Source organism: Toxorhynchites rutilus, chromosome 1 (assembly GCF_029784135.1).
Source record: "Toxorhynchites rutilus septentrionalis strain SRP chromosome 1, ASM2978413v1, whole genome shotgun sequence".
Classification (NCBI taxonomy): Eukaryota; Metazoa; Arthropoda; class Insecta; order Diptera; family Culicidae; genus Toxorhynchites; species Toxorhynchites rutilus.
Window position 1 is genome coordinate 80,071,941 of NC_073744.1, and position 25,353 is coordinate 80,097,293.

The 25,353-nt window shown below is 38.8% G+C and overlaps 1 protein-coding gene across 15 annotated transcripts in view; it reads right to left on the minus strand.

Annotated features, from left to right (window-relative positions):
- Window positions 1-25,353, minus strand: part of LOC129763045 (tensin-2) — a 518,244-nt gene that overhangs the window by 67,818 nt on the left and 425,073 nt on the right. For all 15 annotated transcript variants that reach the window (XM_055761768.1, XM_055761769.1, XM_055761774.1 and 12 more), the window contains one exon: window positions 10,826-10,885. In XM_055761768.1, coding sequence (XP_055617743.1) covers window positions 10,826-10,885 — 60 coding nt within the window. The remainder of the gene's footprint in view (window positions 1-10,825; window positions 10,886-25,353) is intronic.

The window sequence follows — 25,353 nt, forward strand, 5'->3', positions numbered from 1 at the left end:
TATATAAAATATAGCGCCTTTGGTCCCGAGACTATGAAAACAATAAAAAACGAATACAATCAATAATAACGAGAGCAGAATTCGAATTTGCTGCAGGTATAATAAAAATACCAGGTGATTGGCTTTGATTTGATATGTCGATCATCTGAATCGGTCTGATAGCTCAAAAGTTATGAATTTTTGAAAAAAGTCATTTTTGGAAAAAAGAGGAAAAGGTAGATTTTTTGGACAACCCTAAAATGGAAATGGTCACTCTACTGAAAATACGGGTCTAATGTTTTGCGATAAAGAACAAAGCTACCATTTTTCACGAAAATCTGAGAATCACTATATCGTTTTGGCATGGAATGGCTGTATATACAGGGTAACTTCGATATAACGTACATTTTGCTTCCAAAATTGTACGTTGTATCGAATTGTACGTTATATCGAAGCATAATAAAGAACTCAGAAACGTAGATTATCTTACTTTATTGTATTGCTGTTAGAGTAAGGTTAATGAATAAATTCAACTAGAAGACGAAACCAACCTTTCTCATGATGTTTTCCTACGTAGTATTGATTAAAATTTGATTCATTTAGAATCCGGAATCACAAAACAGTTGTACTTCGGGATTGGTTAAAAGTACAAATCAAGCTTTAATACCAAAATACAGATAATTTATTGTTCTTTCGAAAAAACAATATTCAAAAAATTATTCCTTTGGACTTTGGTACGTTAACGTATATAACGTAACGATATAACGTACGAGGTACGTTATATCGAAGTTTCCCTGTATATAGTTCAGATATTGAAAATTAATTTTTTTAGTTAATAAAAAAGTACTAATTTTTTCTCAGTGTTTATTGTTTTTACGTTTAGACATCAATACTCTATAACTCTTCCTAAGACACTATTTCGGTAGGACTCATAGTTTTTGAGATATAAATTATAAAAGATTTCTCTTACTAAAATCGGTACGCCCTTTTCAAAAGTTACACTTTAGTAAAAAAAATTCCCACATGCTGTGGAAAACTCATATTTCCTCCAACCCAAATGAAATACAAACATTCTTTCGAATCAAAAATAAAAGTTTTTCGAATCTGTATTTTTAGTTCGATTTCATTTGGAATTGCACTATATGCGTGTAATATTCTCAAATATTTTATCTAAAGATATATTGAGCCATTCCACGCCAATTCAACCGAAAATTCTCTCGATTTTGTTCAAACTTGATACACATGATGGAAGCTAACTAAAATCACAATTTTCATTATCATATGAACATAGTAAATTACGACAGATTTTTTGGAAGAGTGGATTCACAATCGTAAATTATAATTGAAAATTTTAATTAAAATTCTTCATTAAACATTAAAATTCTTTCAAAAAATCGTAACTCGAAATCCTGATGTCTGATTAAAGTATGATGTTTGACAGAGTTGTTGGAAAATAAACATGTAAGAAGAATAACATTTTAAATACGCTGTTTAAAATCTTACTAAAATTTGAATTTAAAAATAAAAACTTGTCTATCTCAAAACGTATTTTTATAGGATGGAAGGGCTTTCCTATAAAAAAAAATCAAAGTATAATGTGCAGTGGTGCCTTGGTAAACTCACCAAAATGGAGATATGAATTTTTGAAGTTTCGATACTTTGTGAAATCGTAACCATTTGAGAAAAATAACATAGGAAATGGAATCTACATGCGATTATGCATGGAAAACTATATATAACGTTCTATTATAGGACGAACCGTTCTCAAAATATAACCATTTTTTATAGTGAAAATAATGTTATTGGAATTTCTCTACGATGCCGGAACCTAAGTCGTAATGTTCAGCAGCAGTAATTAAATTCAAATTTTGAGTAAGACTTGAGAACAGAATGAAAAATTGCACAACAACAGTTTTGTCTGTATTTTTTTCGTGGGTCTTTTGTATTATTGGAATATTTGACAAAAATCATATTCTATTTGTTCTCGGAATTAGTTTGCTTCTGTTCATTTCGGATGAATATTTCATTCGGCTCAACAACTTCCGGGTAAATGTGTTTAATATGGAAGGGATTTTCAGGGGAACATTATATAACTAATTGAAATCGACGCTCTCGCTGACTACCGCTGACTACCAACCGAAAAGCAATTGGGGGAATGGTACGACGATTATGACAGGCTCAACAACCCGTGCTGGTAAGATAGGGGAAGTGGGGGGCATAGTGGTCACCCTAAGGAATATGTCCATTTTCAGCGTCCACATACCGTTTCAATTACCGTTCCTCGAAGAATATTATAGTTCACCTCATTGTTGTTCAAGATAGCAAACGGCTTTTACTATAAAAATTCAAAGTAGTCATTAAATTCTTCAAACATAAGGTGACTATCAATATGGCATCTATAGTAAATAGTTATACTACCAAACAAGCAGGTGACCACTTTGCTCCCCATGACCAATTTGCCCCCACTACCCCTACGTGGAAATACCTCCAGCCAGCCTATGACTGGTCGTCCTCTGACATTCCAAAACCAAGTGAAAATCTGTCAAAAGTATCCAGATGAAAATAAAAGCGACGTTGCCTTGCTGCTCTCGCACCCAAAAAGCACTGATAAATGTGCGAAAAAATGTCGTAAATAAAGTGAACCCTTCCGAGAGTCGTCGTCGTCGTTGAATGATCAAACACGAACCATAAGGGGCCCTCACTCGAATTAATTCGTAACTATGGCCATCGCGACTCGTTACAGGGCATAATAATATCGGACATTTTTCTGTTTTCCACCCCTCGTGGCCTCGTCTGTCGTCATCGACATGTTTTCTAACCAGAGCCATATATTTCTCACCTTCTCGGCTCGAGATCCGGCTGACGAGATTTCGAATCACAACGGCTGAGAGGCCCCGTGGGTTGATTTTCCCTTCGTGGATTCGTAGACACCTCTCGCCCGTAAGCGGACACTTTTTGCGTGAAAATTGACATCGATCGATCTCTTTGGGCACTGCCAACTGTGGCTCCGGCGATCGGTCGCCTCGCCGCGCTTTACACATATTTGGAATAATTTCACGATTATTAATTACATACGAAAGTCCACCCCAAGGCTTGGTTTGCGACAGCTGTTGCGCCGTGAAACGTGGATATTTGTCGATTCGGAGTAGGTGTACGTTGGAGCCCGGTAAGGTTTTTGGAGATGACACGGTTGTAAAAAAAAAAATGTTTTCAAGCTATTTTTTTGTCAGCAGCTTCCGTTATGCTGCATAGACTCAATTTGAGTATACCGAAAATATCTCACCTACCGACATCTTTTTTTTTTTTTTTTAATTTTCACAGTGTACCTCATAGCACCCAAGGAAGGCGTTTTTTCCTTCCCAGCCTCAAAACGGCTCGGATTGAGTTGACAACTTTACTTTTTCGGGGTGCCACCGAAGTGAGAGTTGCATCCACGAATCGAACGCGCAAACACATCCATCGGGGCAGGTGGAAAAAGGCTTTGATTTTGTCACTAACGTGTCGCCACCCCGGGCCGACTCGGTTGTCGGTGTGCATAAACACATTTCGTAACCGCTCCCTAAAATGACCACAAATGCTCAGGGGTTCGCCGCTGGAAATGGTCTGGCATTTACAGTGGATCGGAATTTTTACTTTTTCTAGCAGAAACAACACACATCGGTGTTGTGTTTGGTGAAGTTAGCTGCTTTTCTGGGGTGCGAGGCGACTCTTTGGGTTGGGGCCGTGCTTTTTGCGATCGTATGAAAAATTAAGCTGTCAGGATTAATTTAATAAACCAACCGTTGTGCGCTCGGGGTTGTGAGATCCGTAGAGGCTTAGATTTGATAGTTCCCTTATGACGGTTTCTGCTGTTGTAATGAGTGAAATATGTGCGTGGCTCGTTTTTATAGGCAACCATATTTGGGAGGCGGGATTTTGTCTGCGGTGCGAAATGTATCTTCGCGCTAGTCATAGGACTCTTTTTCAGACAGCATTCACATGAAAAAAAGGATCTATTGAAAAAACGCCCTGTTTTGCTCAAATTTCGTATATTTAGTCCTTTCAGAAAAAAATAGGACCGCATTTTTAACTTCGCGCTCAGTGTGTACCATACGGAATGAGCATGGTCATCCGGTGAAGATTTTCCACCAGGGTTACCATATCTACAGAATAATCTGTATTTATACAGATTTTCCAGATTTTTGAAATCAAGAATCTGTAGTTACAGATTACAGATTTGTTGGATTTCATACAGATTTACAGAGAGATAACTTCGTTGGCTTTGTCTCGGATACCATAAATATTTAGCTTTTTTAAATAATATTTTGTGATCAATTGTATCAAAAACCTTCTTGATATCTAGAAACAGTGCTCCAACAATCATTTTACGATCGGCTCCTTCAATTATTTCATCCACAAGTTCAGTGATGGCAGTTGTAGTGCTACAACCACGCCTGAATCCATATTGAAGCTCGTAGAAAACATGGTTTCTATTCAGAAATTCAAGAAATCTCTTCACAAGCAATTTTTCAATTATTTTATTTACTACAGATAGTGTTGAAATAGGTTGAAATGGCGCTCGGATTCGTAGAATTATCGGATTTAAAAATTGGCACAACTCTAGCTACTTTCAGGCAACTTGGATAAATCCCCGTAGACAGCATTTTATTGAATATGTCTGAACAAATAATTGAAAATGCAGCTAACTCCCTTTTATGGCACTTACTGGAATGTTATCAGGATCGCATTCATAAGAGAAATATTGTCATAATTTTTAGGGATTGCGCTGGACAACTGAGTACCAATGTTCGAAAAATACACCCAAACTAGCGTTGGCAGAAAACATTTTATCTTTGGCAGAAAAGATGCCATTTCCTGTGCATGAGAGTCAAATGCGCAAATAATGACTGTTTTAAAAGCTTAAAAATGGTTTGTATGTATGCGAACAGACATCTCTTTCTGTTTTCTTTTCTCTTTTCATTTGGGATTGTGCAAAAAAAAAGTCCATACGACGTCAATGGGGATCGAACCAAGGCCGGCTGGATTGCAAAGTTACTTTACACGACCAGCTATCCATATAGCTGCCAGCGCTATTATAAAGAAGCATGGTAATATTACACTTCATCATAAAATGAAGTTGGAAGGTGTTTTCTAAGCCAACGCTAGTTTGGGAGTAGAATAGAACTTAATTTTTTCCACATATTGGATTGATTCGTACTGTACAACATTTGTTCGTAGTATACTTTTTTACACTTCCATTTTTCAACCTGTCTTTTTCGATACGTGATTTAGCAATTCTCGTAGGTGAGAGTCGCTAAGCCGTCTTTTAAATTTCTTTTAATATCGAGAATTTCACCCAAGAGAGATTACTCATATGCTGAAATCTTTCATTACTTTGTGACTTTAGATTCCTGCTACCCGTTGCTGAGAAACGAAGGTATCGAAAAATCAGGAAACGTTTATTCGAAATATTGAAATTCTTCGCCGGTTTCAATAGACTGAATATGGAAAACCTTAAAAAAATATAAAAATAAAGCAGGATACAAGAAGTATGTTCATTGAAGACTCATGCATTGATCTTGATTTTTTGCCTTTTGCATGTACTTGAATGAAATAAATGTTGTAGTCTGTGTAATTTTTTAATTTTATTTTAATGAAAAAAAAGTTCAAATAATATAATTCTAGCGTTAAGAATCGAAAAAACTTAACATTTGACGTAAAGTAAAATTGAATTGTAAATAAGATTAGAACGTTTCCTTCGGTTCCTCATCCGGTGTACGGTTATGCACCCATTGGTGATCGGAAATTTTGACCAGCTGATCGAGCTAAATTTTCAATCTGGGTTCATGAGTCCATATCATGAATTCATCTCCATGCAGGTTGATCCTTCTTCGTATATTAACGACCGTGTTTGTTTTCCTGACTACATCAATTCCTCTGTGCATTTTCATCTGTCCATAAAGCAGGATATACATCGAGGATCATTCCAACGATCTTTGATGCAAAGTATGGGGATATCAATTGTGATAATATGTACTTTACTGAAGAGTCCTCTATGAATTAGCCCACAGGATTTGGAGTGTTCAACGTACTTTTTAGCACCTCACACAGTCTTCAGTATCCTTGCTCAGTGTATATTGCTGAATTGGCAGCAATACACTGGGCGCTGGACAGCGTCGCCTTACGACCTGTTGAACACTATTACATTGTAACGGATAGTCTTAGCTCTGTCGAAGCTATCCGTTCAATGAGGCCGGAAAAACACTCGCCGTACTTCCTTGAGGGATTACGAGAAATTTTGAGTGCTTCTTCCAGATGCTGTTATGTCAGTACCTTTGTCTGGTCCCTTCACATTGCTCAATTCCGGGTAATGAGAGGGCTGACTCATTAGCAAAGGTAGGTGCAATTGAAGACGATATTTATCAGCGTCAAATAGCCTTCAATGAATTTTATTCTTTAGTCCGCAAAAATACCATAGTTAACTGGCAACGCAAATGGAACGAAGATGAATCGGGCCGGTGGCTCCACTCGATTATCCCTAAGGTTAGCCTCAAACTATGATTCAATAGTCTGGACTTGAGTCGGGACTTTATTCGCACCTTCTCACGACTCATGTCCAATCACTGTTCGTTAGACGCGCTACTCTTTCGTATCAATCTTGCGTACATCAATCTTTGTGTTTGTGGCCAAGGATACCACGACATCGAGCACGTTGTTTGGTCGTGCGAGATGTATCTTGTCGCCAGATCGAATTTAGAAGACACCCTTCGGGTCCGAGGAAGGCAGCCCATGGTGCCAGTAAGAAACGTGTTGGCTCGGTTGGATCTTGATTACATGTCCCAAATATATGTTTTCCTTAAAGCTATCCGTCTTCGTGTGTGATTGTTCTTATATCCTTATTTTCTCCTTTTCCTTTTCCTTTGTGAGAGATTGGATCCCTTCTTAAGGTTGCCTTACTTACTGTGTATTAGAGTAAACTGAACAGACGTCCCACATTTTATCAAAGTGCCCGCGTTAGATTACGTCCTGCGAAACGTCCCGCATCTGGCAAAAGAAGCGAAAATCGCGATATCAATTTATTTCAGTATTACAATTGCATCATGTTGATTTTCTTAAATGGACGGCCCTTAAAAAAATTATTCGACAGACTGTTCAAGAGCACTTCCAATACATTCGAAAAATAACACGTTGAGCTGGTTTCATCGCACCGACAGTGGATCGACGTGAGTCAGACGAAAATTTTCGGCCCCCTAGGTCGGTCGAGGTTCAACGTGTTCAATAAGCAGAGAGAACTAGTGTATGCTGGAAAGGAAAAGGCAGAGTTGTTTGATGAAGTATCGTGAATGAAGTGCCGGGCGGTCTTAAGGGGGGACCCCGGTCTGGAAATTCTAAAAAAATGATTTTTTGTTTTTTTTTGCATTTATGGGAAGCTTATGCCCTCAGGAATGTTGTTTTAAAAGGATTTTTGATATTTAATTTCGTTGGAAAGTTACAACCAAAACTATGAAGTCATGGCTGAAATTTTTTATCAGCATGTAAAAATGAATTATCTAAGTCGTTACATAGCCGTTTTTTGATCTATCATTTTTTCGATTTTTTAAAAATCGCTATTTAGAGATTTTTTATGGAAAATAATTAATTTTTAACAAAAATAGCCGCCGTTTTGGCAATTTTTGGAATTACCGATTTTCCGACAGCATCTACGCATCCAGCTGTCAACAGCGTCATAATTATTGTTCGTGCACTCAAACAGTGGAAAATACATCTTCAAATATACCTTGAACAATAACCAAAATACACGAACACTTCACTTTATTCGTAACATCCGAAAAAAATCCACGAAAATTTATTATTTTCCGACCTTTCAGACAGGGGCCTCCCTTAGAGAAGTTGATCGGAACCTCAGCCATGGCCGATGAAAAGATGGATGTCGGCATGTTCTTTAACCTTTTTGTGACTCTGGCGGTCAGCTGTCTTTCTGTTTTGGTTGTGAAATTATTGGAGGAAATCTTCCGTTTGAGGTTCACCCAAAAAAAATTCTATCGGTCGCAGCTGGGGGATGATGGGAAGGTTGGCGGTCTTCGTTATTCAGCCAATCCATTCTCCAGTGATATTTTGGCATAATGGGATGCTGCTAGTTTCGGTCTGAAGACCACATCGCCTTTGCGAGATACTTCTTGATGAAGGCGGCATTTCGCACTGTATATCTCCCCGTTCACCTCAAGACTCGAAAGAAGAGCGGCTCGGACATTCCCTTCTCGTCTGCCAGAGAATGACCTTCTTCGAGAACTGTGGGAGATATATTTGATGTCATCGCTTACCTCCTTGGTGGGGAACGTAAGGATCCAGTCGCCTGCGTTTCGTTGAATTCTAGCGTCAAGTACGGCTCGTCTTTCATTATGAACAAAAACATAGCACTTTGCCGGAAAAAAAGTTTTTTACCAGCACCTTCAGCTACTCCTTGCCTGCTCAGGCGTGACCGGCCTCGTCTGACGGTTCCGCACAAAAATGTCCATTTTGTCAGATTGTTCTTCACCATTTGGAGCTGGGAGTATAAGAAAATCATCAAGTTGCTTGATTGTGCTGCTGCTGCGAATCAACAGCGTTGACCCATTTTTGTTGAAGGCTTAATGAACGTAAGATTTAAGGAAAATTCGTTCTATTGAATTATCTCTTGAAGTTTTTTTTCCGTCGCCATCCGAAATTAGTACATTTCTTTAATGCATACGTTAAAGCTAAAATCGTCGAAAAATGGATAATAAGTTTAAACATTCCATTCGGTAATTTAAAGAAATAGGTAGAACTCCAATCGTCAGGCTTAGATGCGTTTTTTTAGATGTAAACAAAAACTGGACAGAAATTTGTGTTTCATTTGTATGGCAGCCCTCTCTTAGAGAGAGGGGAGGGGTCTCAAACTATCATGAAAACCTCCCCGGCCCCAAAAACCCTACATACCAATTGTAATGTTGATTGGTTGAGTAGTTTCCGAGTCCACAAAAATCAGACAGACAGACAGACAGAAATCCATTTATATACACTCGACAAAAAAATTAGAGGAACAGAGTGCGAAGTCGGAAATTTTAAGTGATTTTTGACATGCTGTATCTTCGTGAAAAATCAACGCAAATCGATGGAAGGCGCATCATTTTGAAGCTACAACTTTCGAGTATTAGAATATTTTACTTACTTATTTTGTGTTTTTTGTGTTTGTGTTATTTTGTACGCGGATTTTCCAATTAACGCGGTTTTTTTTACGCGGTACCCGCGTAAAAAAGACCGGTGCAATATCACATCTCCCCCTCAGCTCACATTTTTCTCTTATGTTTCCTCAGAGCATATTACGGTAATTAGTAGATTTTAGGTGTTAGGTAACGGGTAGCTTAGCGGGCTGTACAACGGAGCGGGGTTTTTACGGGCAGCGATTTCCCTGTCTACTTAGCTTTGGACGGTCCAACAGTGGTACTGCACGTGCCTCGGCAGTAGAGTGTACACATCACAAAGGAATCTTCTAGCAACAGCAGATATCCTCATTCGTGAGGAAAACCGAACTATAGCTACCAGTAACCAACGAAATTGCAGGAAAAAACTACGCGTTTTCGGAAGCGAGTAACAATCAACTTTTTACTTCCGTTCTACGTAAGGATAGTCCCATTTGATATATATCATTAGGTGACATGGTTTTTTTTACGCGGATTATCCAATTAATGCGGTTTTTTTTACGCGGTTTTTTTTACGCGGTTTTTTTGCGAGGTACGTATCCCCCGCGTAAAAAAAAAACTGAGTGTACACATATTGCGATGCTGCGACGGCACATCTGTCATACCCGAAGACCAATCATTGCCTCCCGATAGAGACGTTTACTTTTAACGTCGTAAGAGACCGGAGGAAAAATATTTAGTACCATTGGAAATGTACTAGAAAGGTGATGATTTTTTACACATTTATTTATATGTCCCAATTGCTTCGGGGATCGATGGCGCACATTCAACAAAATCCTTCTGTCGCAGTCTCTACGCGGCGCTATCTTAGTTCGAAGCCATCCAATCTCGACTGAATCGAATTCGGTATGGAACCAGAGCAACCGATTGATTTCCGCTCACCAGCAGTAGCTCAGTTATGCGCATTTTTTATGTGTTCGATAAGGCATGCTTACATTGGATACATTTTCACCGATAGAGTTTTGGAACGAATGGGAGGCGAATCGAGGCGTCAATATTGATTTATATTGGATCACTTCGTTAGTGAAATATTGACGATTTGGAAGGTGGAGAGAGTATGAAAACATTTCATAATTAACTCTTCGAAACCCAATGAATGCTTCGTTTAAAACCTCAGAACCAGTGAACTCTTTTATCCCGGAGCAGCCCGCATTCCTTAATTGACTCCCGGAGATGAACTCGAAACGGGACAAGAAAATGCATTTCCTTTTGGGGTCGGATACCAGCAAACGGGCTTGGCATCGCTCCAAACCACTCGAAGAGACAGTCTGACTCCGGTGCGGGGAAATCGATGAAATGCAGCACAGACAGAAAGTCCCCTCCACTTCCCGGACCGGACTTTCACCAGAAGTTGTAGTTCTCCGCGGCTCAGTTCTTTGGACGATGGCTCGAACAAGAATGCGAACCTCGGAATAAGGAAGCTTGAACCAGGCCGCGTGTCCGGCGTGTTTGCAAAGTTTCCTTGCGGAGGCTGCTCGGTTGGAATTTGCGATTGTGATGTTTTTTTTCTCTCCCCCTTCGCTGAATAAAACGACATGGGTCACATAAGTGTGTAACAGAAAGAGTGGGTATGTGCGCTTATGGTCTATACTGTATCTGTCACGTTTGGATGGTTGGTGAAAAGAATCCATTTTTTTTGCACAACTTACCTTGTGGACTAGCTTGGCTGGGGAAACTGGATGGCGATACACTGGAGCCCTGTAGGCGACCTGGAAGTGAGAGCAAAAATGGTTTGTTGTTTGAAAAGAGGTGTCTGGCTGTGGGATCTCATGAATATCGGTGGTTATTTTTTTCAAATTGTCAATTTGGCCGGTTCGTCTAATATACGGAAACAGAAAAAGGTTCCTGCGTAAAATTAACTTATATTATCATTGTTACTCTTAAACCAATTTGTTACGATATTCTTATGCTATGTTCTTTAATCCTTGTTAAAATCATGGCCCAGTATTTAAAAACTACGTTTTAACGTAGAGCTGTGCCAAACTTTTCAATATAGGGGCTCATTTCAATGTTTTAGGTGGAAAAGTGGAAGATTTTAAACACTAATATCACTTAAATTTTGGCGGATTTTTATTCCAAATACACAAAATAATAGAAAGTATTCCCATCCATTTTTTGCCTAAGACATATCTAGTGAAAATTGCAATTTGGTTGGTTCAGCTCAATCGCGGAGAGCAACTACAAATTGTACAGTCTACCCAAGCTCAAGCTCAAGCTAAGACATATCTAGTGAAAATAGTAAAAGAAGTAAACAATGCAAACGAAGTAGTTTTTTCGATTTTTCTCACATTATCACATTCTTTTCTATCACGCAACGAGTAGTATTCTTCCATGCAATTCGGGCGTTAGCTTACATGGTATGATTTCTTTCCTCGATGTCCCGTTGCATCAAGAAAAAGAGAGAAAAGGGTATAAATTAGGAATTCGAGGTTAGTAACACTTCAGACAGCGATTAGTGGAAGAATGTATTCCAAAATTTTCATATACAAATGCCACTACGAAACCACTCGTAGCTAAGCGGATGCGTTCCCAGAATATACACAATGTCCTCATGTGCTCAGTGTAGATCACTGATGTACAGAAGTTAAACAGAGAAAAAATGCAACTTAAGTTCCGCCCTTGCACCGGGCGGCAGTAGAATCGGTATGGTATCTGTGACTAGCCTCGCTACAGCACGCTAGCAGTCAACAGCTTTTTTTAAGGCTAACCGTGTGCGAATCGTTTTTTTATATACGCACAATCCAAGTGTTTTGGACCCCACCATCTATTTTTTTATCGGGGAAATCGGGGTTTAGAAAAAATTGATACCAATTGTCTTCAAATTGCATGAAACGTCGATATCTACTGTCATCTAGAAAAAAAACTGTTAAAAATCGACTCTCTCGGTTTTTTCGAAATACCAGACAGAACGTATGGTTCAGTGTGCCAATGAAAATGGTCATTTCGATTTTTCGGGCTTTATTTGCTGGTGTCGCAAACGTCAAAATTAGGATTTTTTGAAATCGGGGTTTTCAAAAAATATATATATATGCAGCATGAAAAATCGAGATTTACTGTCATACTAAAAAAACAATTTTTGGCACTCGGTATTTTTCCGTCTGAAAACTCGATTCTTGACAGAAACTATTTTTAAATAACAGTAACTCTCGATGTTTCTCGTAATTTTATAACATTTGCCATCGAAAAAAAAATTTTTTTGAAACCACAATTTCATGAGTTATTTTTCGATTTTTGAAAAAACAAATTTTGACGATTGCGACACCGGTAAATAAAGTCCGATTGAGCTAAGATTTTGTATAAGGTATTCTATCGTGCAAATCGAAATTTCGCTGAAAGTCCCGTATGAAAAATCGAGATGACCATGCTCATTCGAACCTCAATCCATACGTTTTGCCTCGTACTCCGTAAAAAAACGAACTCTCAATCCCAGAGAGTCGATTTTTGACAAACAATTTGTTTTCGAGCTGACAGTAGATCTCGTTTCGTGCAATTTGATAATATTTGGCATCCACCTTGGCTGGTTTTCCGGTTTTTGAAAAACTCGAACTATGACGGCTGTGCAACACAAATGAATGAAGTCCGATTGGGTTTATATTTTGCAAAGGGTTAATTTTCGTGGGAACCAACATTTTGATAAAAGTTCCGTTTGAAAACTCGAAGGTCACTTTTCTCTCATACATCCATTAGCCCTTTAATATATGTGCAATTCTAAATGAAATCGACAAATGAGAAAACATGAGTATTTTTGATTCGAATGAAAGTTTGTACAGGTAAACTTCGATATAACGTACATTTAACTTTCAAAATTGTACGTTGTATCGAATTGTACGTTATATCGAAGCATAATAAAGTACACACAAACGTAGTCTATAATACATTATTGTGTTGCTGTTTTAGTAAAGTTAATGAATAACTTCAATCAGAAGACGAAGCCAGTCTTCCTCATGATGTTCCCCTTCGTACTGTTGATTAAAACTTGATTCATTTAGAATCCGGAATCACAAAACCAGCTGTATTTCGGGATTGATTGAAGGTACAAAACTTGTTTTAGCATCACAATACAGATAATTCATTGTTCTATCAGAAAAAAAAATATTGAAACAAATTTTCCTTTACACTTTGGAAATGTGTACGTTATATCGAGGTAAAATGTACGTTATATCGAGTGACGTTATATCGAGGGTACGTTATATCGAAGTTTCCCTGTATTCCGTTTGAGTTGGAGGAAATATGAGTTTTCCACAGAAATTGGGAATTTTTTGACTCAAGCGTAACCTTTCAAAAGGGCGTATCGATTTCAGTAAGAGAAATCTTTGATAATCTATATCCAAAAACCATGACTTGTACCGAACTAGTATCTCAGGCAGAATTATAGAGTATGTTTGAAAAAAAAATTACACAGAGAAAAAAAAATTAGTACTTTCTTCTTTTACAAAAAAACATTAATTTTCAATACCTAAAACGTATATTTCTTCAATTTGTTTTTCTTTTTTTTTCCTATAAAATAGAAGTCATGTGGAAAATTTGAAAAAAAATTCAAGATGGTAAAACTATTTCTGACGAACCTTGTGGAACATCGAATTTTTATGAATTTTCGAAACTTCGAATTTTTGTATGTTAGCAATCAATTTTAGCCACAAATTATGAATCCTGGTATGATTCAAAACAAAAAAGTTTATTATCAATCTCCTTCTAAATGCAGCCATTCTCGAGATAATTAAAAAAATGTTATTTATTGTCTTTTTTCCTAGTAAACTAGCTGCCCGGCAAACTTCGTCCCGTCCAAAATTTAATTTTTGTTACCAATACTTTCAAACATTCACGTTTTCTTGCTAAGCGAACGCTCATGGGTCCAATCGCAGTACTGTTCATTGATTGATATTCTAATCGACCCTTAAAAATTACATTTTACTATAAAATTTCTAGCACTTCTATCTAAACTCGTCAATATCAGAATATTTTCAGACACAATTCTCGTTCAAGATTTTTCAACCATTGGCAAATAACATATTTCTCCGTAACATGAAATAAATGTTTGATACTGAAAATATACAGCCCTAAACCGGACAATTTCTCCCTCGAGTTTTGCGCTTATCAATCCATATCGGTCCATTTTTATTTGTATAGATAGAAGAAGATATAGGAGTGCGTTTCATCACCTGCAAATCAGTTTCGTTAGCACAAACATTAAATGGACTAACAACGCTTGTCACTATGTAATTGTAGAACATATGGGAATTGAATCTTCTAAATTTTCCCATTTTCCTTCAGAGTTTTTCGAAATTTTTCAATTGTCATGTTTGATTGGATTATGTTTGGTTGAAATATGTGTAACATTTTTATGGGACCCCCTCTCCATTCCAGAGGAGGGAGGGTGTCATACTATCATAGAAACATTTCTCGTCCCCAAAAACTCTCACATTCCAAACATGGCTCCATTTGCTCGATTAGTTCCCGAGTTATGCAGAAGTTTGTGTTTCATTTGTATGGCAGCCCCCCCTTAGAGAGGGGGAAGGAGTGTCTACTCACCATAGAAACGTTTCGTGCTCCCTAAAACCTTCACATGCCAAACGATTTTGTTGCAGTCCATTGTACTATACTGTTATTCAATCTACAAGGAAGATTGTTCGGCTGATGAACGATGTTTGAATCTGAGTAACTTTATATACATATACAGAGGTACCTTAAAGATACCTGACTTCAGGTACAATCTAGGCATAACGTAAACAAGTTAATTGTTTTGTACCCATAACGTTCGGTTGAATCAACGAGGTGTATTTGTGTTGTTGGGATTTCAATTTGTTCAATCTTCAACGGAAGAATGGTATTTGTATTTTTGTTGCGCCCGTCGGAGCCACACACAAACATATTTTCCATCAGCCGAGCGCGTGACTCACGCATATTCATGCAATCACCGATATACGATGACAACCGAAGCAAGAGGCAACAGTAGCAGCAGCAACAACAACAGCAACAGCAGCACCATTAACATCTTTCCGAAGATAAGTCACCCTTTCGCTGGGTGCCGAACATTGATTGCAGCGCATCAGAACGAAACCAGACACGAAGTGAAAACGTCTCAACTATAAGTACATTCGATAGAAGAGAAAAATATAGCGAACATCCATTTATCACAAATTGAGATTAAAGCGTTTTTTGTAAGCAATCCATTTTTGTCGCTGTGTTTTCTAAACCGCCCGAACACAATTCCACTTTGAAAACTGTTCGTGTTTTGACTGTGCAACACGAATAATATGTTGAAAGTTTGTATTAGGAGTAAAAAAAAGATTTTTTAATATCGCTACGTTTTGCATTAACCCACATGTCTTCAAATGTTTTTCAACGTAACTCCTAAACATATAGTTTTACCATAATAATGTATTTGGAAAAGTTGTTGGAAATTATAAGCAAATTCATAAAGTTTCCTAAACATGACGGTATGACACGACAAACATATTAAAAGGGCCTATTTACTATATAAAAAAGACAATATGTAAATAAGAAATATTTTTTGAATTATCTTGAGAATGGCTGCATTTAGAAGGAGATTGATAACGAGCTTATTTGTTTTAAAGCATATAAGGATTCATAATTTGAGGCTAAAATTGATTGTTAACATACAAAAATAATTCGAAGTTTCGAAAATTCATAAAAATTCGATGTTCTACAAAGTTTGTCAAAAATAGTTTTTCCATCTTGGACTAGTTTTTTTTTCAATTTTTTACATGACTTCTATTTTATATGAAAAAATGAAAAAAAAATCAAAAATATACGTTGTAGATATTGCAAATTAAAGTTTTTTTTCGCAAATAATAAAAGAGTACCATTTTTTTTCCTCAGTGTATTTTTTTTTTTCACGTATAAACATCGATACTCTATAACTCTTTCTAAGACACTATTTCGGTACGAGTCATAGTTTTTGAGATATAGATTATCACAGATTTCTGTTACTAAAGTCGATACGCCCTTTTGAAAAGTTACGCTTGAGTCAAAAACTCACAATTGCTGTGGAAAACTCATATTTCCTCCAATCCAAACAAAACTTTCATTTGAATCAAAAATACATGTTTTAAAACCTGCATTTTAGGACGATTTCCTTTGGAATTTCTTACATAGCCATTCCATGTCAAACCGATATTGTAATTCTCAGATTTTCGTGAAAGTTGGTAATTTTCTTCCATATCACATAATCTTAGAGCCATTTTTGAATATTTTCATTAGGTTGTAAATTTGCATTTTAAAGTGGTCTGAAAATTCGACTTTTTCTTTTTCTTTTACAAAAATGACTTTTTAAAAAAAATTATAACTTTTGAACTACTAGGCCGATTTAGATGATCGACATATCAAATTAAAGCCAAGCCAATGAGCTAGCCTTCATTGAGAAAATATTGCATTTAAAAAAATGGATTTTGTTTTCATAACTGTTGATTGTATTTGAATCGTTTGTTTGAGAAACCCCATAAACGCAATTTTTGTCAAAATTGACTTTTTGGTAGTTTTTGAGTCCTTGAGGGTGCCCACATCGACTATCAAATTTTCAGAAAAAGTTAGTTCTACGAACCTCCTTAAATCAGGATTGAAAATATTCGTTTGTTTGAGAACGTATCCAATCATCGACGCGGGCGGCACTGCGATAGATATATAATTTTTTTTTTTTTTTATTAAATCGTTTATTTTTACAGGCTCAGTTACATAAGTTTAAAGGAGCCAAACTCCTATCTGTATAGTTACAAGTATATATAAACATTTTTTATTAATGCTAATGTTAATGAGGTAGAGAACCGATTACTCGCGGCTTGCTCGAGTTTAGAAGGGTGACATTTTGTTTCAGGAAAAGGATGGGATATAAGGATATGTTGACAATGTTCACACTCACATTCGCACTCACATTCATCATACTCAATTCTTGAGCCTATCTTATATCTAACATGTATTTACATTTCACCTTATTCTATTGTTAGTAAGAAGGGATTTGATTTCTCGCGAAGGAAAAGGAAAAGGAGAATATAAGGATATAAGGACAATCACACACGAAGATCGATAGCTTTTAGGAAGACAAATATTTGGGACATGTAATCAAGGTCTAACCGAGCCAACACATCTCTCACCGGCACATTGGGCTGCCTTCCTCTAGCCCGAAGAGAGTTTTCTAAATTCGATCTGGCAACAAGATACTCCTCGCACGACCAAACAACGTGTTCGATGTCGTGGTAACCTTGGCCACAAGCACAGATATTGCCATCGGCAAGATTAAAACGAAAGAGTAGCGCGTCTAACGAACAGTGATTGGACATGAGTCGGGAGAAGGTGCGAATAAAGTCCCGACTCAAGTCCAGACTTTTGAACCATGGTTTGAGGCTAACCTTAGGGATAATCGAGTGAAACCACCGGCCCAATTCATCTTCGTTCCATTTACGTTGCCAGTTAGCGATGGTATTTTTACGGACTAAAGAATAAAATTCATTGAAAGCGATTTGACGCTGATAAATATCGCCTTCAATTGCACCTACCTTTGCCAATGAGTCAGCCCTCTCGTTACCCGGAATTGAGCAATGTGAAGGGACCCAGACAAAGGTAATGACCTAACAGCGTCTGGTTAAAGCACTCAAATTTTCTCGTATTCTCTCAAGGAAGTACGGCGAGTGCTTTTCCGGCCTCACTGAACGGATAGCTTCGACAGAGCTAAGACTATCCGTTACAATGTAATAGTGTTCAACAGGTCGTGAGGCGACGCTGTCCAGCGCCCAGTGTATCGCTGCCAATTCAGCAATATACACAGAGCAAGGATTCTGAAGACTGTGGGAGGTGCTAAAAATTTCGTTGAACACTCCAAATCCTGTGGACTCATTCATAGAGGACCCATCAGTAAAGTACATATTATCACAATTGACACGCCCATACTTTGCATTGAAGATCGTAGGAACGATCCCCGATCGATGATAATCTGGAATTCCATGGATTTTCTCCTTCATGAACAGATCAAAATGTACAGAGGAATTGATGTAGTCAGGAAAACAAACACGGTTGGGAGTATACGAAGAAGGATCAACCTGCATGGAGATGAATTCATGATATGAGCTCATGAATCTTGAATGAAAATTTAGCTCGGTAAGCTGCTCAAAATTTCCGATCACCAATGGGTTCATAAACTTACACCGGATGAGGAACCGAAGAGATAATAAATTGAAGCGATCTTTTAGTGGGAGTACGCCTGCCAAAACCTCGAGACTCATGGTATGCGTTGAGGGCATACATCCCAACGCAATACGGAGACAAAGATACTGAATTCGCTCGAGTTTAATGAGATGTGTTTTGGCAGCTGATTGAAAACAGAAACTGCCATACTCCATCACTGAGAGAATAGTTGTTCGATACAACATTATAAGATCTTCGGGATGGGCTCCCCACCAGGTGCCGGTAATTGTACGGAGAAAGTTTATTCTTTGTTGGCATTTTTTACTCAGATACCTAATATGGGCCCCCCAAGTACATTTGGAGTCGAACCAGACCCCAAGATACTTGAATGACATAGCATGAGTGATCGGTTTACCCAAAAGTTGAAGCTTTGGTTTTGCTGGTCTATGCTTCCTAGAAAAAACCACCATCTCTGTTTTCTCCGTGGAGAATTCGATCCCTAGCCCAATGGCCCAGGTTGAAAAATTGTTCAAAGTATCTTGTAAGGGACCTTGCAGGTCGGATTCGTTTGATCCTACGACAGACACCACTCCATCATCTGCAAGTTGTCTTAGGCTGCAATTTTGTGTAAGACAATTGTCGATGTCGTTTACATAGAAGTTGTACAAAAGGGGGCTTAAACATGAGCCCTGGGGGAGGCCCATGTAGGAGACCCGATTTACTGTCGAATCCCCGTGAGAAAAATTCAACTGTTTCTCACAAAGCAAGTTATATAACATATTATTCAACAGAGGCGGCAGACCCCGAGAGTGTAATTTGTCTGACAAAACCTCTATTGAAACTGAATCAAAGGCCCCCTTTATGTCCAAGAATACTGAAGCCATTTGTTTTTTTTCGGCGTAAGCCATTTGAATTTCTGAAGAAAGCAACGCAAGACAATCATTCGTCCCCTTGCCTCTGCGGAACCCATATTGTGTATCTGAGAGGAGGCCATTCGTTTCAACCCATTGATCAAGGCGAAACAAGATTATTTTCTCCAACAATTTCCGTATACAAGACAGCATTGCTATTGGGCGGTACGAATTGAAGTCGGACGCGGGTTTTCCGGGTTTTTGAATAGCTATAATTCGCACTTGTCTCCAATCATCTGGAACAATATTATGCTCCAGAAACCGATTGAATAAATTCAACAAGCGATGTTTCGCCACATCAGGGAGGTTTTTTAATAAGTTGAACTTAATTCTATCCGTTCCTGGAGCAGAATTGTTACAAGAAAGGAGAGCAAGAGAGAATTCTACCATCGAAAACTCGGAATCAAGATCGCACCTATCTTGTGGTATATCTCGAACAATTTTTTGCACAGGAGCGGAATCAGGACAAACCTTCCGTGCAAAATTAAAAATCCATCGATGTGAATATTCTTCGCTTTCATTCGATGAAGAGCGATTTCTCATGTTTCGAGCCACTTTCCATAATTTTTTCATTGACGTTTCTCGTGACAAACCTCCCACGAAATTTCGCCAATAAGCACGTTGTTTCCCTTTGATCAAGTTTTTAAATTGATTTTCAAGGTCCAAATACGTTTGAAAATTCTCAATGGTTCCACGTTTCCGAAAAGCTTTAAATGCGTTCGATTTATCCTGATAAAGCATGGAACATTGGCTATCCCACCATGGATTGGGAGGCCTTCGACGAATAGTGGAACCTGGGATGGGTTTCGTTTGAGCGCGAACCGCGCTGTCATATATCAAACGAGAAAGGAAGTTATACTCCTCCAATGGAGGTAAACCATCTCTGGAATTGATGGCTAGAGTAATCGCGTCCGCATATTTTTTCCAGTCAATGTGTCTTGTGAGGTCATATGCCAAATTTATAGATTCAGAAGAATTCGACCCAGTGGTGATGGAAATTTTGATTGGCAAGTGATCACTACCGTTGGGGTCCTGGATTACATTCCACTTGCAATCTAACGATAGTGAATTCGAGCAAAGCGAGAGGTCAAGAGCACTTGGGTTAGCAGGAGGTTTAGGTACACGTGTTGTTTCCCCAGTGTTCAAAACGGTCATATTGAAGCTGTTACAAAGGTCATATATCAACAATGAACGATTGTCGTCGTACTGTTCCCCCCAGGCAGTTCCGTGAGAGTTGAAGTCTCCCAAGATCAATCGTGGCTCAGGAAGGAGTGAGCACATGTCAACAAGTTGATTGCGGCTAACCGCAGCTCTCGGAGGCCAATACAAGCTGACAATACAGAGGTCTTTGCCTCTGATGTTTGCATGACAAGCAACAGCTTCGATCCCTCCAATAGGTGGAAGGTCAATTCGAAAAAATGAGTGGCACTTATTGATACCCAATAGCACCCCTCCGTATCTGTCATCACGGTCCAAGCGTATAATATTAAAATCGTGGAAAGAGAGATCATCTCACGAAGAAAGCCAAGTTTCGGACAGAGCAAAAACATCACAATTGAAGTTATGAATTAAAAATTTGAATGTATCCAATTTAGGGATAAGACTACGACAATTCCACTGTAAAACAGTGATGTCTCCGACCTCTCTATTTAAATTAGACATCAAGAGAGATAATCATTGCAAGGAGGGGCCATGTTTGCATCAATTGCTGCAAAATTGTCTTTAGTACTGGAAGCATTGCGGTGACAATGGTTCTGATGGAGTCGGAAACATTAAAACACTTGAAGATTTGGTCCAAAAGGTCAGACAACTTTATAAATCCCGATTGGGAAGTTGAACTGGACGGAAAAACAGGGACAGTTGGGGTTTTTGATGTCCCCTCGAGTGCTGGGCCATTCGAAGGTGAAATATTCCCACGGAATCCAGGAGGAACCTGATTTTGCTTGTCCGCTGCACTCGATTTTTTAGGCATGCTAACAGGGGGTATCACCGGAGGGGCTTGTCCTTGAACTTTGGGAGTGGTCACATTTTTGCGCCGGGGATTCCCTTGGAAAATGAACGGTGTGCCCCCGTTAGCTGTGTCCGCTTCTATTTCGTCAACGGGCAACGTGGCGAAGACATTTTGTGTGTTGATTGGTTGTTGTTGTTGGGCCCGTGGAGAAGCGCCCTTTAAAATATCCGCAAAAGTGCGTTTCGAGCGTTCCTTCAAAGAGCGCTTCTGTTTCTCCCAGCGACTCTTATAAGTTTCACACACTGAGAGCTCGTGTGGGGATCCCCCGCAATATGGACATTTATGCTCAGTCGCACTGCAGGATTTCCCCTCATGTTGCTCTCCGCAAGTGGCACAGCGCTCCTTGTTGGCACAATAATCTGAAGTGTGACCAACTGACTTGCATTTTTGGCAAGTCATGGGCTTTGGCACGAAGAGTCGCACAGGCAATCTCAATTTGCCCACCATGACGTAGTCAGGTAGAGCGGAACCAGCAAAAGTTACTCGAAACGAGTCTGACGGCGTGAATTTAGTTTTTCCCTCTTCCTGGGATACTTTTCCTAGTTGGCGGCTGTCCAAAATTTTAACACCCACCAACGGGAGTCTTTTAAATTTACCAACTCCTTCTTTTATCATTTCGCACGTCAGACCAGTTTCAGTTACCATCCCCGAGATTTCTACGTCATGGGAGGGCACGTAGACGCGATACTCTAGGGAGAATCTCTCGTCGATCACAATTGCATTCGCGTGTTTCCGATCACTCACGACAACACGCAGTTTGTTCGGTCTAACCTTAGAGATTTCGACCACGGAGGAATATAATCTTGCCAGATCTTTCGAAACCTGAATGACATTAATTGACTTTCCTTTTGGTTTAGGTCGGAAAAAAACAACCCATGGACCAGCTCCAAGTGCATCGTCTGGATAGACCTTGACACGAGGAGAGGAAACAACTGAGGGGGAGGACGAGGTCGATTGTTGAACGGGAGCGGGATCAGTAGGGCTGGGAGGCAAGTTCGGTAGTAGAGCGGAAGCGGGAGCGGGAGATTAGGGGGCGAGGAGGAAAAGTTTGCCAATTTTCTTGAGGGGGGTTTGTTAAGGTAGATTACCTCTTTCTCTGAAGAGACATCTTCTGAGGGGGGAACGCGTTTAAGCGACTTCCCAGCCCCCGTTGTAGCTAGTGAGGAGGAAACAGTAGTTTCAATCTCCATGTCAACATGACATTCTGCCATTACGGCAGTTATAAAATAATATAATTTTTATTTTTTTTTGTATTTCTAAACCTAATATATATTATACCTAAATCGCACACCAATGCGAATGAATTGAAACGGTGTCCCAATCGAACCGCGTGGCAATCGCTCGGCACAGATGCAACGGTATATCGCACCAAAACACGATGATGGAATCGATGACGATGCTAAAGCACACACAGCGATGATACGGCACACGCACCGCGTCCGCCGTGGAGGACTTCTTCCTCACGCTGGTAGTGATTGCTGCTCTCCTCACTCGCGCAATAAAGAGAACCCCGTTAGGGCGAAATAACTTCACCAGCCACGAACTGATAACGGTATAATCTCCACTCTATAATAGACGCGAACAAATTTGCGACCGATGTCTTCGGACTGCGCGAGCTGAATGATATAATTTTATTCATTGTTACCGATGCCGTAAGAAGCATGCGCAACTCAACTTAATCGGAATGTCATCTTATTCGGATTGCGACGCGGACACGACCCCGAAATGTAAGTGTGGTGTTCGGCGGACTGCAGAATTCCAAGCGGAAGTCACAAAAAAGGGCAAGAATCAATGGAACGCCATACAAAAATAGGAAGGGAATGGTTCGAATCTCGCCTCTGTCTAACGTCTTTTTGACGTAGGACTACGTCTTTCATTTCTATACCGGGGTATAAAATCAAAGTTTCGAAAACGAAAGCGTTACGCCGGAGACCGAGATTTTGATCGTTAATAGCTCCTAAACAACTGAACGAAATGGTATGATAAAAACTTCATTCGATAGATAAAATGTCTACGCGTTCTATACTTGTTACTTTCTGATCCAAAAACTTGTTTCAATAGTCTTAAAATTGATTTCAAAACAGGCTATTGAAATCACCAATCGGTATATAAGCGAGCGCCGCTCGGAAATCCACTCAGTTCTAATTGAACAGCGATTGGAGCATGTTGTCGCTATTGTGGTGAAGCTCTTCGTTTATCATGAAAGCGCGAATGAACGGTGTCACCAAGAGCCTGTTTGTGCACCTTAGGCCAGAAGGGAATCCATCAGGAGGAGAGTGATGCCACAAACTGTTCCCCGGGAAGATCTCGAAGCAGCCGCTACACACACACACATACACGCGCGGAATTCTTTCCGTTTGGATGCCATTCAGCATCGAGAAAGATCCGGAAAATAATCTGCCAGTTCCTCTGGGAATTTAAAAATACATTCATGTGAAAGAGTTTATTTGAATGTTTTCTATCTATGTAACACTGTGACCAAATATGTTTCAATCAAGTGCTATTAACAGATGGTTATCGAGTTAGCATAAACCACTGGTGGGCTTCCAGTATCGAGGAAAATGTGTGAATATCTAATCGTTACTGAAAATAATCTGCCAGTTCCTCTGGGAATTTAAAATTACATTCACGTGAAAGAGTTTATTTTAATGTTTTCTATCCATGTAACACTGTGACCAAATACATTTGGTTTTGTGATTTTTCGATCAATCGCAATTAACAGAATAGCTTCTGAAGATTATTCTTCCCCATCAGTAGAATATTTCCGTATCCAATATTGGATGCATAAAACCTTGTGCATCCAACGTAACACTCTCGTTTTCGAAGTCCCCAATATTCATTCATTCAGAATGAATTCAGATTCAACTTCAAACAAATGATCTCTAAATCAACGATAGTCCTACGTCACCCTTGCGGTTATACCATAGATATAACCCACTTCCTGTTTTTCGGATTAGCGAATCGTCCGACGGTTCTGGAGTAACAAGCGTATCGTTGTGTTTGCTGTACCACTCAATGCACGATTGGAAAACCGCTAAATATACCGCTGATTTCTCCTTTTTTGAGAAACCCCTCAAGTCCACCAACCTTGAAGCGATATATTTTAAGCTTAACCTGTTATATTGTTGAAGTTGTGGTCCCAAATAATATGTTTTGGGTCTAATAATCGAACCTTATACCAACAAATTGGAGGACCAAGTCAAAACTTTGAGAAAACCCGTTTTTTGTCGTTTTCTCGCAAGTGCGTGCTATGGACTTATGGGGTTTCTAAAACAAACGATTCATTTGTTTTTTGTAAAGTTTACGTGACTTTGGACTGGAGGGCGCTATATATTTTTTTATATTTTTTTTCTTGAAAGCTGAAGTTTTTCTCGTAACATATCCGAAAATCAAAGATGTGATCTTTTCGTTTTTATGTTATGATATTCAAAGTTAACCCTTTCCTGTACAACATCGAGTCTCACTCGTGGTGTACTTGCATAACATAGGGCGCTAGAACGCTCAGCAGAGTAGTGAAACCATTTGATGTGTGACGTATTAAATAATACGAGAAGGGGTTATTATATGGCTCGAAAAATCTGTTTTCCCCTTTCTCTAGAAATTTTTTTTTTCAAAAATCATAATTTTTGAACTATTGATCCGATATAGATAATCGACATATCAAATTGAAGCCAATGAGTAAGTCTTCTTGTTTTAAAATGTTACACTTGCGAGAAAATCGAATTTTGTTCCCGTTTCCTTTCGCTATATTTTTTACATTTTTTATTGAGAGCTTAGGTTTTTTAACACAACATATTCGAAAATTCAGAGATGTATTTATTTTCGTTTTTGAACTAATATTTTTCAAAGTAAACTTGTATTCAGTCTTTGTTCAATATTCCTATATTCCAATATTCCTATGCTCATTGGCTTCAATTAGATATTTTGATTTTCTGAATCGATCTAATAGTTCAAAAGTCATAATTTTTTTAAAAAGGTCATTTTTGGAAAAAGAGAAAAACTACCGGTGCAACAGCACCAGTGGCTATGTGGATAGCGTAGTTGTGTAAAACAGCCTTGCATTCCGACCGGCTTTGGTTCGATCCCTGATTGGAATCGTTTGACCTCTTTATTTGGTACT